The sequence below is a fragment of the Lepidothrix coronata genome, unplaced genomic scaffold (assembly GCF_001604755.1).
Source record: "Lepidothrix coronata isolate B3197 unplaced genomic scaffold, Lepidothrix_coronata-1.0 Scaffold13, whole genome shotgun sequence".
Classification (NCBI taxonomy): Eukaryota; Metazoa; Chordata; class Aves; order Passeriformes; family Pipridae; genus Lepidothrix; species Lepidothrix coronata.
The window spans coordinates 2268919-2285258 of record NW_016690193.1 but is presented as its reverse complement, the minus strand read 5'-3'; the positions used below and the strand labels follow the sequence as shown (position 1 = coordinate 2285258).

The 16340-nt window shown below is 42.2% G+C and overlaps 1 protein-coding gene across 6 annotated transcripts in view; it reads right to left on the bottom strand.

Annotated features, from left to right (window-relative positions):
- EPHA5 (EPH receptor A5) overlaps nt 1-16026 on the bottom strand; it is a 200407-nt gene extending 184381 nt beyond the window's left edge. For 5 of the 6 annotated variants that reach the window (XM_017805944.1, XM_017805949.1, XM_017805946.1 and 2 more), the window contains exons 1-2: nt 15952-16026; nt 885-949 (exon numbers count right to left, since the gene is read on the bottom strand). In XM_017805944.1, coding sequence (XP_017661433.1) covers nt 885-923 — 39 coding nt within the window. In that variant the 5' untranslated portion in view covers nt 924-949; nt 15952-16026. Of the gene's footprint in view, nt 1-884; nt 950-15734; nt 15779-15951 lie in introns of those variants that run through there. The other variant, XM_017805945.1, reaches the window with a different exon arrangement.
- Nucleotides 16027-16340: the final 314 nt, after the last annotated feature.

The following is a 16340-nucleotide window of genomic DNA, read 5'->3' as shown; positions in this document are numbered from 1 at the left end:
ACCCAGGTGCAGAAGTCAACCTTTCAAGAGTACCAAAGCTGTGTTACAGTACAGCATCAAGGATGCCCCAAATCAGAGACTAAAACTCACAGCAAAGACTACTCACATGATGCAGTCAGGTCAAGTAGACACACTGAAGGGTATTAATGCACCTGAACTCCAGCACGTATTTAAGGTATCAAATTAGGAGGCCGAGTTCTTTCAGTTACAAAATCACAGAATGGGTAAGGTTGGAAGGGATCACAGTGGATCATCTGGTCCTACGACCCTGCTCAAGCAAGATCATCCTAGAGCACATGGCACAGAATTGCATTCAGACAGTTCCTGAATATCCCCAGGGAGGGAGACTTCACAACATCTCTGGGCAATCTGTTCCAGTGCAAGGGACAGAGATTCTTCAAGGTGCTTAAAACTCAACTCCTGTTCCAGTGTTATCAGCTCCCGGAGCTTTCTCATGATTCTGAGACGTAATTGTGAACAGCCTTGTTCATTTAATACAGCAGTGTTCCAGACCCTGTGTTTCAGAAGAAAACCTCCAGAAATTGTGTTCCACATTTACCCCAAAGGCTCAAGAGAAGGAGCAAGAATTTATAATTTAAAAGAAATTTAAATAACCTCACGGATTTTCTTGGGGAGGGGAGAAGTGAGGTTGTTGACTCATGATCCTTTTTTTAATACTTGTGGCTGGTTCTGCTACATAAATAAATCAATCCCCTAGCCACACAGCTCCATTTTTCCAGTCACAGCTTGTTGTTTTACTTATTTTTTTCCCTCCATTGCCGACAGATCACTCCAGGGAGTTTCTAAACCCAGTAGTCTACTTTCCGAATGGAAACTATTAGTATAATTTGTGAGAGAGAAAGCAAACAACAACACAGACTTACCCCATTTTTTGGGTATGCTATCCATCCTAGATCCCCCATTACTGTACGTGAGTCCAGTAAATTCACTGAAAATAAGAGAAAAAAAACTGTTAAGGAAGATGGACAGATTACAAACTCCAGTAGATATTTCATGGTATGGGTGACTGTGGCTAACAGATTGTTTATAATTAACCAAGGAAACTGGATTTTTGTAAAGCAGAATAACAATAACTCCTCTAACAATGAGGTCATACACCGAAGACAATTCTATGCATGCACTAGTTTATTCCTTTGAGATCTGCCACTGAAACCAAGTTGCAAATCCACTGAACTTCTGTAAAAACTAGATCCTTTACATTCTTAGGATCTGATCTCTTGGAGGGAATAAATACATAATACACACAATGTGTTTATGTGCATATATCAGACATACAGTATATAGGCATAAATATATGCTCACAAACATCTTTGCATATTTATATGTACATTTCTTCTAAGGTGGCATGTGTTTTTACCATAATCAGGCCTTTAGGACAAAAACAAAACCAGAAACAACATGCAGAGTTCCCTGATTATCATGAATTAATTTTTAAAGTATTTTATATTCAAGTATTAGAGTATTAATCTTATCAAGAATCTATTCTCTTCTCCCTCTTCCATATTTTTCCCTCCAGTCTTTGACATCCTCATTATAAGATATCCAAAGGATCTTTTTTTTCTCACACACAAAAATTCATAGTAGCTTTGTTGAGTCACATAAGCAATCAACAATTTGCACTAAACAGCAAAAAAACCCCTATTCCCAAGCTTATAACATTTTCCCCCTCATATTACCTGAAATACTGAGTAAGAAGTGTGAAGTAACTAAATCTACACACGCTTAACTCAGCTAAGAAAAACCGTAGCAGCCTCTGGTGCTGAGCTTCCACCTCCTGTACCCAGGGCTTTAAATCTACAAGTTAAAAGCTTGTCTTTGAATCATCAACGTCATGCAAAATCTCAACCTAGGAGCAACTTTCTTCTACCTTAAAAGCACACTTCCTCCTCATTGGATTACAACACTCTCTTCTATGAGTATAGTTTTCTACCTAATACTTCACATTTTGTACTCACATCCTTCCTGAAAAGGATCTGATTTCCCTAGGTCTTCAACTCCTGACCTCCACCCTATGTGCTCCTTAAAAGTGCCACTGGAAGTTTTGGTAATTGAACTTTCAAGACTTTCTAGCCTGTGATTACGTAGACCAAGAACAAGCTTGAAATGGGTGGAGGAGGCTTTGTGCTCACTCTTTTAGAAATGCAACCGTGTAAGTATTAAAGATTGCTGAAGAAGAGAAACAAACAGGTTGCATGCACAAGTATGAAGTATGCAAGTATCATAACCCTCAGGATTATACCATTTATAGAGTCATAGTAAGAAAACCCAAAAGTACACTATACTACAAAGCATACTCCTTTAAAATCTCAAGGAATACTTAAAAACAAATTAAGATTAAACAACTGATTTATTTTGAAAAAAATAAAGTTCTCCAAATCAGTTTGGTCTTTATCATTGTACTGCACTGAAGGCTGACTACTGTAGTCCCTGGTACACAAAACCAGACCAAAACACAAAAATACAACACTGAGGCGGAAATAAAAACCAGTTCTCAGCTCTGGCAAATACTTGTCTTAAAAAAGATTTGTCTATCCAGATATTTTCACAATGTATGCAAGTATTAATGCAGGACACTGTCACAGGGGACATATGTTCTGCCTGGTCAGCTATATTTTCCTGATGTTGAACAAAATACATTTGGTAACTCAGGGTTTTCATTCCTAGATTCCCTTTTCCTGCCAAAAGAGAGAACAGTTTGCAAGCTGTCAGTGCTACCAAACTACAGCACATGTGGTGGAAGCAATACTCAGAGACTACACTGAACTATATTCACAGTAAGTAAACATACAATTAGGTGGCTTTCCACTCAACAGCAGTACAAAATAAATGTATTGCTAACATCTACCACCAGATATGTCACCCAGTGACGACCACTCTTTCCCCTCCTGAAGTCTTCAGGTAAAATGGTTGTTAATTTCTCCTGCTCCAGCTGAAGTCAAGCACTAGTATCCAAGTGCTCCTGAACTACACTTCGTTTCTTTTCAATGGGATACAAAGAGTGACCTTAAAATATTCTTCAAAATAAGACACACAAAAGTAACATGTCCCATATTATAAACATATACTGTTTTAAAATGTAAGAGACAGGAGTGCAATGGCAAAAATGGCGGGTTTACTCAAATTCCTTCTATTACAATCACTGTAATTAAACTGTGCAGAACAGTATATTCTTGTTGTTAGGTTGCAATGGATGCAAAACAAGTATTGATCTACATTGTACAACTTAATTAAAATTTGTCCTGGAGATGCTACTAATGAATGTAATTAGATGCTGTGTTTGATGTCACAAGCTTCTTCATGACATGCTAATTAAGGAAAAAAGCAGAAAAACTGCTTTATTCGAATATCAGATCATAAAAAGAACATGATACAACTAAATATTGTATTATCTTTCTATCAATGACAATTTTTAAATTGCTGTTATTAACTTCAATTTCAAAATAATTTTCTGCATATGAAAAGATAATACAACCCATTCAACGCTAAGTCAAGTCAGTGGGAATTTTCCAACCAGTGAGTCAGCTAGCAGAGTTGAATACTAAATCCCCAGTTAGAAAAGACTCACTTCCTCTCTTATTTTAGAAGCATTCTGCGTAGAGTAAAATAAATAGGATGGAATACACCTTTTGAAAGGCACCATGCAATAACTCAAAACTCACATGCCAGGAAGACAAAAGTGACAAGTGACTTTAAGCTGTCACTGTACCTGGGGTTCTCTGGAGATCAGAGGGGCACCCAGCTCATCTCAGACAACTCTGAGGGGCTGCTAAGGCACAGCAGACACTGACTGCCACGTGAGCATCTGTCTGGGACTGCTTTCACAGCATATCAGCTAAAACACTGCACTTTGTCAGTCTCCTCTGATGAACATATTTAGGTAGTATTCTAAATTGCCTGCAAGGACAGAAATTTTTTGCTTTGAAGAGCCCCAAAATTCTAGTATAAACACATATTATCATTTGCTCCATCTGGATACAAGGTGTCTGCGTCTCCCCCATCAGCATCCTACTCAGTCATTTCCAGTGCATCTGAGCTTTACTTCCATCATTTCCATGTCACAACCCCACCCTGATGCAGCCCTGAACCAGGCCAGGGCCCAGAATCCCCTCTCCAAGAGGATGGCTCCTCCAACAGCCCAGCTGCAAGAGTTCCTCATTGAGATCATGCTACCAACACTTTGGGAATGCTTCCTCAGGCAGTTTTCCCTTCCTGCACTGCCAGAGAGGTCACCATCACAGTCCTGCTACACAAGCCCATACAGGCTGAGCACCATCTCTCTTCCCATCACATTCCAGCTTGGCTGGAACATTATTTTTGCTGAAATAGCTTTCATCAAAACGCTGCAGATTGGCCAGGCTGGGAAAGAAACAGTGGGAAAGTAGCAGGTAAAGAAGCTACCTGGAATAGAGGAAAACATTTTAACAGAGATTTTATGGAAGGACTGTCACCATTCCAAACAGATGCTTCTAAACTCACCATGTGGCTACCAGGGAAGGGATGAAGCCTTTCTGCACCTGAATGAAAACCCCTGAAATTGTGTTTCATTTGACCCACACCAAGACTCAGAAAGAGACCAGAGATCTTCTACAGAGCAGCAAAACCAGTTCCTCCCCATTCAACCTGTGATGACTGTTAGCATGTATTTGGCTGGGGCTGTCTAATAACCAAATAATGCAAACATCCAGGATATTGCAGGAGGTAATTCAGGAACATGTCCAACGATGTGCGTAAGGATTCCATATTTCAAAAGGTCTAGTGCCAGCTCCTGTACAGCTTGGGACTCCTGGACTACCCCCAACACTTCCTACTCCACAGGCATAACCCAGAGCTGTATTCAGGAGCACCTGGGATACAGGAGAGCTTACCTTGTTGAAAAAAAAATAATCTCTTCAGAAATCGCTAGCAACTCTGCTTAGCCCATGATCTTAAAAGCCTCCAAAATAACAAAACTCATTTATTCCCACTTCCTTTTCTCCTCAACACCAGCTAGCTATATATCAACAAAGAAGCAAGAAACCTCAGACCCCATAAGCATACACTTAGCACCTGTATCTTTGCCAGCAGACTTGGAAGAGGCATATACATTCAAAAATATTTTTTGCTCATCTCCACCATCAGTGCATCCATCCCACAAGCCCTAATTATTTCTAATGCTCAGTCAAGGGGAACACAAAACCACACAGATCTATATCATCATTAACTTCCATGCCTTCAGGGTAGGATAAATGATGATTAAGTCTAAAGTCATACCACATCCCTTCTTTTTTCTATTTTTTTTCTTTTTTTTTAAATACAGAATAATAGCCTGGGGAGTTTGCATACACTCTTATTCTCAGACATGCTGGTTACTACAGGTGAGCAATCAAGATAGAATAAAACCAGAAGTGATCTAAACCTTTGCCTTGAACTCTAGCTGGTGAATTAACCGTGGCTTTTCACTCAGGAATCTTTATCAGGGAGCCTGGATTTGGGTTTTTACTCAAATGTCTTTGTCATGTTCATATAGCCAGCATTTAGCAGCTTCACCATGGCTACACAGGGACTGTGGCTGGAAGGAAGCACATGAAATACCACAGCTGATGGCATTCAGCATTCACCTAAAGCAACACTGCTGCCTGCACAGCAGAGCTCCCCATCTGACACAGCCACCTAAAACAGTGCCATGTAGCAGCATTAGCTTGCCCAGGATTTTTTTGATCACACCATTGAAGAGAGATGGCTCCTCTAGTTCTGGACTGGAGCAGGATCAACTGGAGCATCTTTTTTCTTCACTCCAATTTCAAATGGGAAGAAAAACCAAGCTAAAAACCAAAAATCCCCCACCAACAGGCTAGAACACTGAGTACTTCTGATCCTACCAGCCACACATCCTCCTGCTATTCCAGTATCTAAAGATCTTCCAGAAAAACCTTAACTGCTTACACCAGGGCAAAGTCTATACAGGCATACAAAAGACTGAACTCTTCTGGGTTACCGTGGTCTTTGAGCTGCTTTCCAATAAAACCTTATACACTGGAGTAATCCTGCTCTTCAGCAGCACCATTTGCAAGCTAAGGTTTACCACAGAGCATTCTCTACCAAAGTATATCCTGACTAACAGCTCTAGAATGAGTAAAATAGTCAAAATAGCAAAATCTGATGGAGTTTGTGTCATGAAGCTCTAAAACCAAAAGAATATTTTTTTTTTATTTCACTGAAATACACTTAAAGCAGGAGGAAAAGAACATCCTCTTTGACCAAATCAATACCCTAAAACTACAGGTTTCATCATAAAATGAACAGAAGCAAAGAAACATTCCTGAAAGCCTGCATAAATATTTGAAAATATCATATGATTTCTAAAGTAGCACATTTCTAAAGAATAACACTTTAATAAACATGTTTTGTTTTAAATAACTGAAGGAAAACTCTGCTTTAATATGCTTATTACAGATTGAACAGGAATCTGAACATTATTTTGGGTAGCCGAAGTCTAAGGTCCTATGTGAAAGAAAGTGTGAGTCAAGTGCTCCTACATCATCCTTCAGGCTGCTCCTGCAGCTTCTGCCCCCTTTGCACAGCACTCTACAGGACATGGACATCCACGGAAAGGTTGGAGCTACATCACAGTAGCCCCAGCTCTGACCCAACATTCAGAGCTCGTGGAATACTCATAGGAATACTCACACACTGACAACCAACCATGAGGTGAAACCTCTGCCAGATGGAGGTCAAGGTGCACAACATGATGCGGCAGCAGCTTTTTGCACTTCATAAGAACGTCTCCTAAAAAGCATCACCAACTTTTCAGCTAGATTGATGTCTTTGCTCTCCTTTTCTTTTCCTCTACCCAAATGAGGGGGTATAGCTGCCAACACATCATTAACAGAGCTGTTTTCTCCTTACACTGCATACCTCCCCATCCTTGCTCCAGCACTCCCGGAGTTCACAGCACTACCAAGACATACCGACTGCAGAGGAATCTTCATCATCATCATGAGTCAAAGTTTTCCTGCTTCATAAATCTTGACTGGTTTTATTGCAGTATTGTTGCCATTCATTTTCCAACTGTTTTCCCTGTTGTATTTCCCTGCCAAGTATTTCTTCAAAAAGTATACATCCAAGGCACTGCAACAAGTGACAGTCAAAAATAACCAAAGAAAGCATAAACAAATGAAAAAAAACCTCTTGAAAGAAATCAAAGTCATCAGGGAACAGATGTTTTGAATTAATTAGATACACTGAGTTAGGACAAAACACACACTGGCAAGAACCTCTGAAACATTTCCATCAGTGGAAACAAGCTACAGCAGAGTGCAAGTTGTAGCAGTACCTATTATTTATAGCCCACTGGAGGAAGAAAGTATACACTACTTAATGAACTTGCAAACTAATATTAACTGCAGATTTATATTTTATTATGTTGGCTTCATTCTGCTCCAAGTTATCATGATTCTCTTTTATAGCAAGAGCCAAAACGCTAGAATCTGCATCACAGATTCATAGGTTTTTAAGGCCAGATGGACAACGGCAATCATAACATCAGCCAGAGAATTTTATCCAGTAATTTCTGCATTACATCTGTAATTTGCTTGAACCCAGTTTACGAGGGTATGATACTGTCCTTTGACAAAGTTCCTCAGGTTGGCTGCACTCTTCCCGCAGGCACAGAACCAGCTGTAGCACCAAGAAGCAGGGCAAAAAGCTCTCTTTGATAACCAGACCCACTAAAACAAATAGGAAACTGCTGATTTTTTCCTTACAAAAATTTGCAGTCAAAACAAGAGGCAGTTATTTGTTCTACCCACCATACATAACTTAAAAGCAGAAGTGGTTAGGTTAGCTTGACGCCAAAGTGCCCAGAAACTTAAAAAATCCAGTATGGTTTACTTTTCTTTCATTGTAAACACTCCCATTTCCACCAAAATCGCCATTTAATTGAAAAGGATTTATTCACTGTGAAGAAAGCCAGTAAAATGCTTCCAGTCTCACTCACAAGATTCGCTAGAAAAAACGGCTGTACCAGCACAACAGCGGATCTCTGAGCTGGCTGCAGCACTAATCTGGGGTAGCCAGCTGGGCAAGCATCACTCTACCTCTAAGAAGGAAAAAGAAGCTTCCATTGAAGACAACATACAACCAGCACCTGCAACATGACAACTAGCCTGCGTGGAGAAACTAAATAGCAGTGCTGTTCTGCAGACCAGGATCTCCAACCACTGTCAAGACATCTACAAACCACTGAAGGAGGCAAACACTGCCTTCAAGAAGAAGGCAGTTTCTTCAAGACCCTACTTAAAGCAAGCACCTTATTAAGCACAGACGAAGTCGAGCCATAACATCCCAACAGCTTCTCAGTACAATCAAAACACCTGCTGGCAGGGCTGAGATGAAATCTCACCTTCTTCCCTAAATTAACAGCTAGAAACAATATGGTCTCTATGGTCTCTGTTCCTAAAAGGTATTCTAAAAGACATGGAGTTCAAATTCTGTTATACATATAACTAAACTGAAGAAAAGGAAAGAAACTTGGCACAGACACATCCAAACCTGTCAAGACTGTCAGCTTTCACTACCAGTGGACTTGCAAGACCTCACTGTCCACCACCAATAAAGCCTTCCTGTTGACAATAATAACTGCTCTGCTGCCACAGAATTCACTCAAGTAGAAAAAAAAAGGAGCTGACATAATGTTTAGAAAGCATTTGGGAGAAAAAAAATGTTTTAAGATGATCTATTGGCTTTTCAAGGGGGTTGACAGTTTATCCCTTCTATTTCTGTTGAAGAAAGAGGGTGGAGGTTGGTAGTGGGAACAACACATTGTACATATTTTAGTAAGAACTTGCTTGTGAATATTACTAAAGCAAAGATGGATAAACCAAAACAACTGGGGGTTTTTTAGAAATTAACTTACAAAGCAAGTATGCAGATAACTTCCTCAAGTAGTTCCACTGGTTTGGGACATGCAGAACAGTTTAAAAAGTCATACAAGTCCACTCAGAAACATGAAGAAATACTCATTACTGATACTGAATAATGCATTTCCTCTCATATGTTCCTCTATCCCCTCAGAGAATTACAAAGTTCAAAGCGGCTGTTCTCACCTCTTTCTAACATGAAGTGATCTGGGCTAGAGAACTCAGTAGTTAATACCTTGGCAAGACACTTCAGTACTGCCCCCTGCATCAAAATGACTTAGCTAACATGAAAACCTGCAATTCCAGGGTTCTGTCCTCTCTCCTGCAGGTTCAATACCTGCGACACAACCACCTAAACCTAGAATTTCTCAACTCTTGCAGGGTACTGTTTCCTCTCAATGCGCACCCCCAAGGCACAATTGGCTGAACTGATGTTCAGGAGCTTGCCAGGGGGAAGACAAGGGGCAGGAATCACCTTCTGCCCTTAGGGATGCCAGATCAGCTCATACAGGTATTCCAGGATCTGCTGGGATAGTACATGCTATATCACTTCCTCCAGGAGGCATCTCTCATCCTTCCAGCTAGTGGTCACATAAGCAGCTCTACCTGGTCAAAGTCCTCCTAACATACCTACTGCACGACTCAAACACCAGGGAAGAGGGAGAGAAAAGGAGGGTGTTTTCCCACCAACAACATCCCCAGTGAGACAGCATGCACTGAATACTCCCATGGTAATTTTTCTGGCCCAAAGAATCATCAGCCCCCTTTGCAAAGCAGCAGTGGGAAGGCTGTGCTCATACACACAGCCCAGGGCAGCTTGCAGGCCCCAGCACCCTTGTCCACAGGGTGGAGGTCTAGCATATGATGCTAGACCTCTGCAAACAGACATCCATCACCAACCACACCCAGAAGCCAAGTGCTGTGAATTGCAGTGCCTACATCTCCTGACTGTCCCCTCAAGACTAGCTTCCTCACAGTAGATGGGGATAATTGCTTTCCACTTCCAAGAGGATAAGCGCATTAAACCTTCAGAGAGGTTCAGATAATGCACTGACCAAAGCCATAGCAAATACCAAAACTGAGACTGTAAGAGATATAATAGGTCAGAGAGACAACTAAAAGGGTAACAAATCCCTAAAGACACCTAAGCTACTGAAGGCCAGTGCTCAAGTTTGCCAATACAGCTGGCTGTGAAAGCAACTGGGGCAGCAATTTCTTTCACCTCAGCAAAACCTGTCACCTTGATGTCCAGCTAGTCACAGAGTAGACTGGGGGACAGGCATGATGTGAACACAAAGAATGATCCATCTCTCCATTCTGCCTGTGCCAAAAAAAAAACAACAAACAACAGGTACATCTTAAGAACAAAATATATTTTCAAAGGAGAAAGGGATTCGCTAGTAACTTTTAAAATACGCAGCAATTTTTCTAGCAGAGATCAAAGAAAATCAGTTTAGTGAAGAGTAAGGTATAAAAAAATTGTTCACTTCAATGCAATCATTAATACAGTATTTCTGCAACATTCTCTGAGTTAAGAAAAGAAGTACCCAGTTTAAGTCCATCCTGGTTGAAATGAGACTCTCTCTCTCACCAACACTTAGGGTCATTGAGAAAGGTGCACTTGTGACAGATTTCAATTCTGTGTTTAGATGCTGTACTAAAAGAATGAGATTTATTTTTTTTTAAACCTTTTTATTGGACAGCAGGTTGAGTATCTGCTGAAGAGCTGCACTGAATACTCTTTCCTCCATAGAAGCAAGCACTTAACTAAAAAATTCAGTGCTTCTATAAAGTGACTAATCTTTGTGTGTTTAGGGTTTTTACATCTCATTTTGCCCTTATACCACATATAGATTTCAATTTATTTCCTAAGGAGGAAGTGAGAATATTTTTTAAAATGGCCAAAAAAGTTTGTTTTCTTTTTATTTTGGGGAAGGTCTTCATTTCCCTGACATCCCGGAGCAATGCTTAAAGCTTGTCTCTATTCCAGAATATACATATGGGCACACTTACAGGAATGGACCACTAAAAATGTAGCTCCAAGTCAGAAAGACTGGGGGAATCTAACAGACCCACATCTGAAGACCCTAAAGGAAACAGGGTGCAACATCATTGCTCAGCTGAGCTAACTCAGCTGGACTTTCCTGGGTCGAATGCTCTGTGCTCTGTCCCACCTTTGCAATTTCTGCTAGATTTTATGAAATCCTGCTCTTACCGTGATGCCCACCGCCCTACCCCCCATAATCCTGCTGCAAAACACCGGGTATTTTTTAATGCAAAGAATAAATGCTTCTTCATGGGCAAGATTCTGTTTTCTTATTTAACAGAAAGAGAACAGGCGACCAAGTGACGTAATGGTGGAAGAGTTAACAGTGGAAGGGGAAGAAACTGTCACACAAACCTACTAACTCTTCCCTTCCTCCCATGGTACCTGCCAGTTTACTCATCTGTATATTGATGTGCAAATAGCTGCTTTACGTATCACATTACATTGTCAACATTTACCATATTATAAGCAGACAGTCAGTTACTGTTTTTTGCCTGTCTTCTAGTATTTATCACAATTTTTAAGATAGGCTTTAAAAGGGAATAGGCACTATTTTGGAGTCAATCTTTGCTATTGTTTATTTCCCTTTTTTTAAATGTGTCATTAGGCAGCAATGCTTTTAGTCATAGACTTAAAAGTGCTGAGTTTCAAATGTTTTACTGTCAAAAGGATAGCAGTTCCATTTAAAGCCATGATTGAGTCATTTTAAACCTCTTGAAAAGCCATACATCACACACAAGACAGATCCCAAAAAGACCATTAGATATGAGCTGTCCTTCCTCATACCAGTAATTCCACCGCAGTAAATTTTAAAATTAATGGGATTACTCCAGTGAGTAAAATAAACCCATGACACTGAGGCTATGCTCTGCTGTCACGGAAAGCACACAGGGAACTATTCCAACACACCAAAGAAAGAACTGATAACTCCTTAAAGCCTCCTTAAAGAACTGTGAGCACACTGATATGCGTCCAGACTTACCTGTTCTGCATACACAAGGTATAGGCACCCTAGCAGCACTTAATACCTACAGAATTACACAAAATACGCTAGCTGTGTGAATGCATGACACACTAAGCCAAGCTACTAAGAGCAACCTAATAAGCAGAATGTTCTGATCGTGTGTATTTTTACCCAAAGCATTAGACTAATTGAAATACATTGATATGAAAATTAAGCCTATTTTCACACCTGCTTCTACTACATAAAAAAAACTTCCTGAAAAAGACTTCATTCACTGATTAAAGATAAACATTGTGATGTTATACCTAAATATGCATTTATCCAGTGTGTCATGACACAGAAATTATATACCACTATAAAACAACACACACACAAGTCTACACACTGAGAACAGGTAGGCTCATTTCAAGCTCTGGCATGAGTAATTTGCAAATTACAATCTTCCTTTATTTTTGCCAGCACCAGACCCACCCCTTTAATTGTACTAATTTATTCATTCATTCAAATGAAAAATGATACACTGAGATAAAGCGAGCTTCAAAAAGCCCTGGAAGAATTAAGAGAGAAAGGATCAAATGCAGGAGTTTGTAACAAAAAGAACATCCCTCTAGTCTTAAAACAAATTCAACACATTACAAAGACCCATTTTGTGTTTCTCACCTTTGTCTAAATAAGTCAATGTCATTCTTTAAAACGGCATTTCTTTTGAATGTACTATTCTTAACAGTACACTTCATTGCTAAGCGCTGCCTCATCAACACTTCTCCTGAAAAGCCCTAAAATGAAATATACTTTGATTTAATTACAATTATGCAAATATGTTGTGGAGTTACTTTGTGATAAGCAATCAGATATAACATGCTCCATTATTTTAATAATTTGCCCACACGACACTTTTTAAGGTCATCTGAGTGACGACCAAACACAATCTGCAAGCCACTCCAAATACACAGGCGATGTGTAACAAATCGTATGGTTTAGGGTGAAGGGGGGAGTCTTTAAACAAATCCTTCATTCATTGTGTTTCACATAAATAATTTACATAAGCCACTTCCCAAACCCTAGTACTTACAACAGAAAGATTTAAAACACATGCATTTTTAAACTAAAGGCAGTGCAGGAAGCCCAGTCACATACTGCAGGGCTGCCTTTCGCACCCTATTATCATAGGGAATGCATTTTAAAATAATAATGCACTTCTGGAATACCAGCACTTCACAAAATTGTGCTATACTTTCAGTGTACTCTTTGGAATATTTTCTTTCTGATGAATTTCTGAATTTGTAATTGTAGTCAAAGAAAAAAAGGAAATATCTGCTTCTAATCAATGAACACTGCTAAAGAGTTAAAAATAACAGCTAAATAACACTTGAAAATGCATGAAATAGCACTGAGCCTTCATCTGTCACTAAATATTTTTCTTTTAACATATAAACTGAGGAAAGGTGATTAAAATAAAATCTGTATTATGTAGCTATTACAGAATAATCTGGAGAAAAAATTAATTCAGTTTTCCCAATGTATATCCTTCAATACATTACTGAAAATATCTATGAAGGTGACCAGATATAGGCTGGGCCCTCAATACTTCTCCATAAAAATGGCAGGAGTTCCTGAAATTCAGTGGCCCTTGCCACTAGCTTTACACCCCCCCCCAAATCTTAACCTAGATTTTTAAAGCATTTTCCCCTAAGTGTTCCTCTACTAGAGGGTAAAACAGAACATCACATACTGTGAACTGTTAACTGCATATATCTTATCCCATGAAGTCACTGTGGATTACAATAAGATTTAGAGAAACAAAAAATGTGATTCAGGGTTACAGAAAAAAAAATTCTGAGAATTTGTCATCCTCTATACAACTACACACCAGTTACACACCTACACAGCACAGGGTATTGGCTAGTTGTTTAACCACAGTGAGTACAATGAATGATAACAAAATAAAAAAAGTGCAATATCACCAACTTTTGAAAATATTATTCACCAGTCTAAGATGGCTACCTCCATCTGAGCAAAAGTAAAGTTCCTAACCAGCTGAACAACTAACCCCAGGGGAGAATCTCATCAGAGCCCAGAAGCAGCCAAACTGAACTTCTCAAACGCAAACCAGTGACAAGTGTCAGCGGCACACAGCTAGGCTGGTGGACATCAGTGTGCGAGGTTTCTCATGCATCGGGCTCCACGTACTGCAGGGTGAGCAGTTCCCAGTCGTGGAGCTGTTCTGTAGCAATTGGCAAAGGAGACATGCTGTGAGAAGCACTTGTCAAATAATTCTTGTTTACAAATAAATTTCCTAGCAGCAAAGGACAGCAGTTATTGTATAAGTTCAGGTCCACAGTCAGACCCCTCCTACCAGCAGTCTTATAGGTTTGCATTTACTGGAGAAACAGAAATTAGAGAGCAGCAGTCAGAAAAGTAGCAGCAGGGACACCATGAAGCAAGCACTCACACTGCTCATCATTACTGAAATATTCCCCTGCAACCTCCCTGGAAAGATACCACTAAACCCATTTGCTAGGTGGCTTCATTAATGCTTTCCAGGAGTTTTCTATCATGTAAAAGTCCTATTCTGCAGCTGCCTGTTCACGCAGAGACACCTCTGTGCTCGGCAAAAGGTCCCATTGGCTCAGTCAGTACTATCCATATTTTCCAAGAACTGGCAAGGATGACTGAGTTGGGGCTCAGAGCATCTGTTGGTCTCTCAGCACGGTATCAGGGCAGACTGGAGCACACAGGACAGCGTGCTTCCTAAAAGGAAAGTGAGTAACAGGGAAAGCCCTTCGAAATCAGCTACACCATCTCACCAGCATTGCTCCCATGGGTGAAATCATTTGAAATAGTGTGGGGGCAGAAGGATTGGGCCCATTGTTATCTAACCAAGGCGAAGCCAACACCATTTCCACCATCTCCCAAACCAATGCACTTCACAAACATTTGATATCTTTGTACACAGAGGAACAGTATTTTCGCCTTCCTCTGCACTTTTTTTTTTTTTTTTTAAGAAAACTGCAATTCACATTATTCTCGCTCTCGAAAATAAATTACAGCTAGCTGGTTACCTCAGGCCACATCTTTGAAATTCTGGTATGGTTTTCCTTCACCAGCGCCTGAATACCTCCTCCTCCTTCTAAAGGAGTTTCACAAATAATTACGGTGCACCACGATGCCAGCCTGCTTCGAGCCACCGGCATCCCCTGCAGATACTGAACTTCTCCACCCATTGCTTTCACATTACAGCCTGCCCGCGGATCCGAAAATAATAATAAAAAGCCCTAACCAGCGCCCACACCGCGAATAGAGAGAAAAAAACCCAGTCCGATTTGAAAGACTGGAAGTACCCTGCTAGACAAGAAGCCTGGACGCGTTCTTGGCTATTGGCCTGACGGAGATCAAAGGTATAAAAAAATCCGTCCCCAGCGGCCGCGCTCCGCTACGGGTTACACACCGCCAACGCCGCAGCTTTCTCTCCTTTTTATACGTGTATTTTAAACCACGAAGTAAGCGCACTGCGGCCAGCGCTTGCAGGGCTCCCCACTGGGAGCCTCCCCCGGCCCCGCTCCCCTCCGCAAGACCCTCTGCCCCGTGCAAACTCCCCCGTGCCAAGCCCTGCCGTGCCAGCCCCGCAAACCCACCCGCGCCAATGCACCTGTGCGGCTCTCCCGGGGCAAACCGCGAGCAAACACCGCCGTGACAACCCACCCGCGCAAAGGCACCTATGCAACACCGCACACGCATTTCCCCCCGCAAAAAAAAAATCCCCACTGCCAAACGCGCCCGTGCCAAGGCACCTGTGCACACCCACCCGCGCCAGCCTGCCCGCGCTCCGTGCGGCGCTGCCGCCTCCCTTCTCCGGGACACCCCAGCCCCATCGGTCGGTGCCACACGCCTTCCCGCGGCCAGAGCCCCTCTTCGCCTGCCCCAAAATGTCCCAAAACTGAGTCAGCCGAGCCCGAAGCCGCACACCGCTGGGCAGCCACCCTCCTGGGTGGGCGCTGCCCGGACGCCCCGTCCCCGCTCACCCTCGCTGCCGGGGCTGGCCCGCAGGCTCCGGAGCGCGGTGCACAGCAGCAGCGGCAGCAGGCACGTCCAGCCGGGAGCCGGCGCCCCGGCGCGGCCGGTCCGGCCGCCGGTGCCCCGCGGCCCCATCCCACCGCCCCTCAGCGCATGGGGCGGCGGCTCCCCCCGAGCGCTGCCCGGTCGGCTCGGGACGGGACGGGGCGGGCTGGCAGCGCGAACACACTCCACTCCTCTCCCGTCCAGCCGCAGCCGCGACTGGGGAGCCAGGGGGCGGGGATGAGGGAGGTGGCCCCGCGCCGCCGCGGAGACGCCCCCGACGGGGCGGACCCGTCGGTATCGCCATCGTGTTCGGGTACGGCGCCCCCCGCGCCTCAGGGAGCCCCGGGCGTAG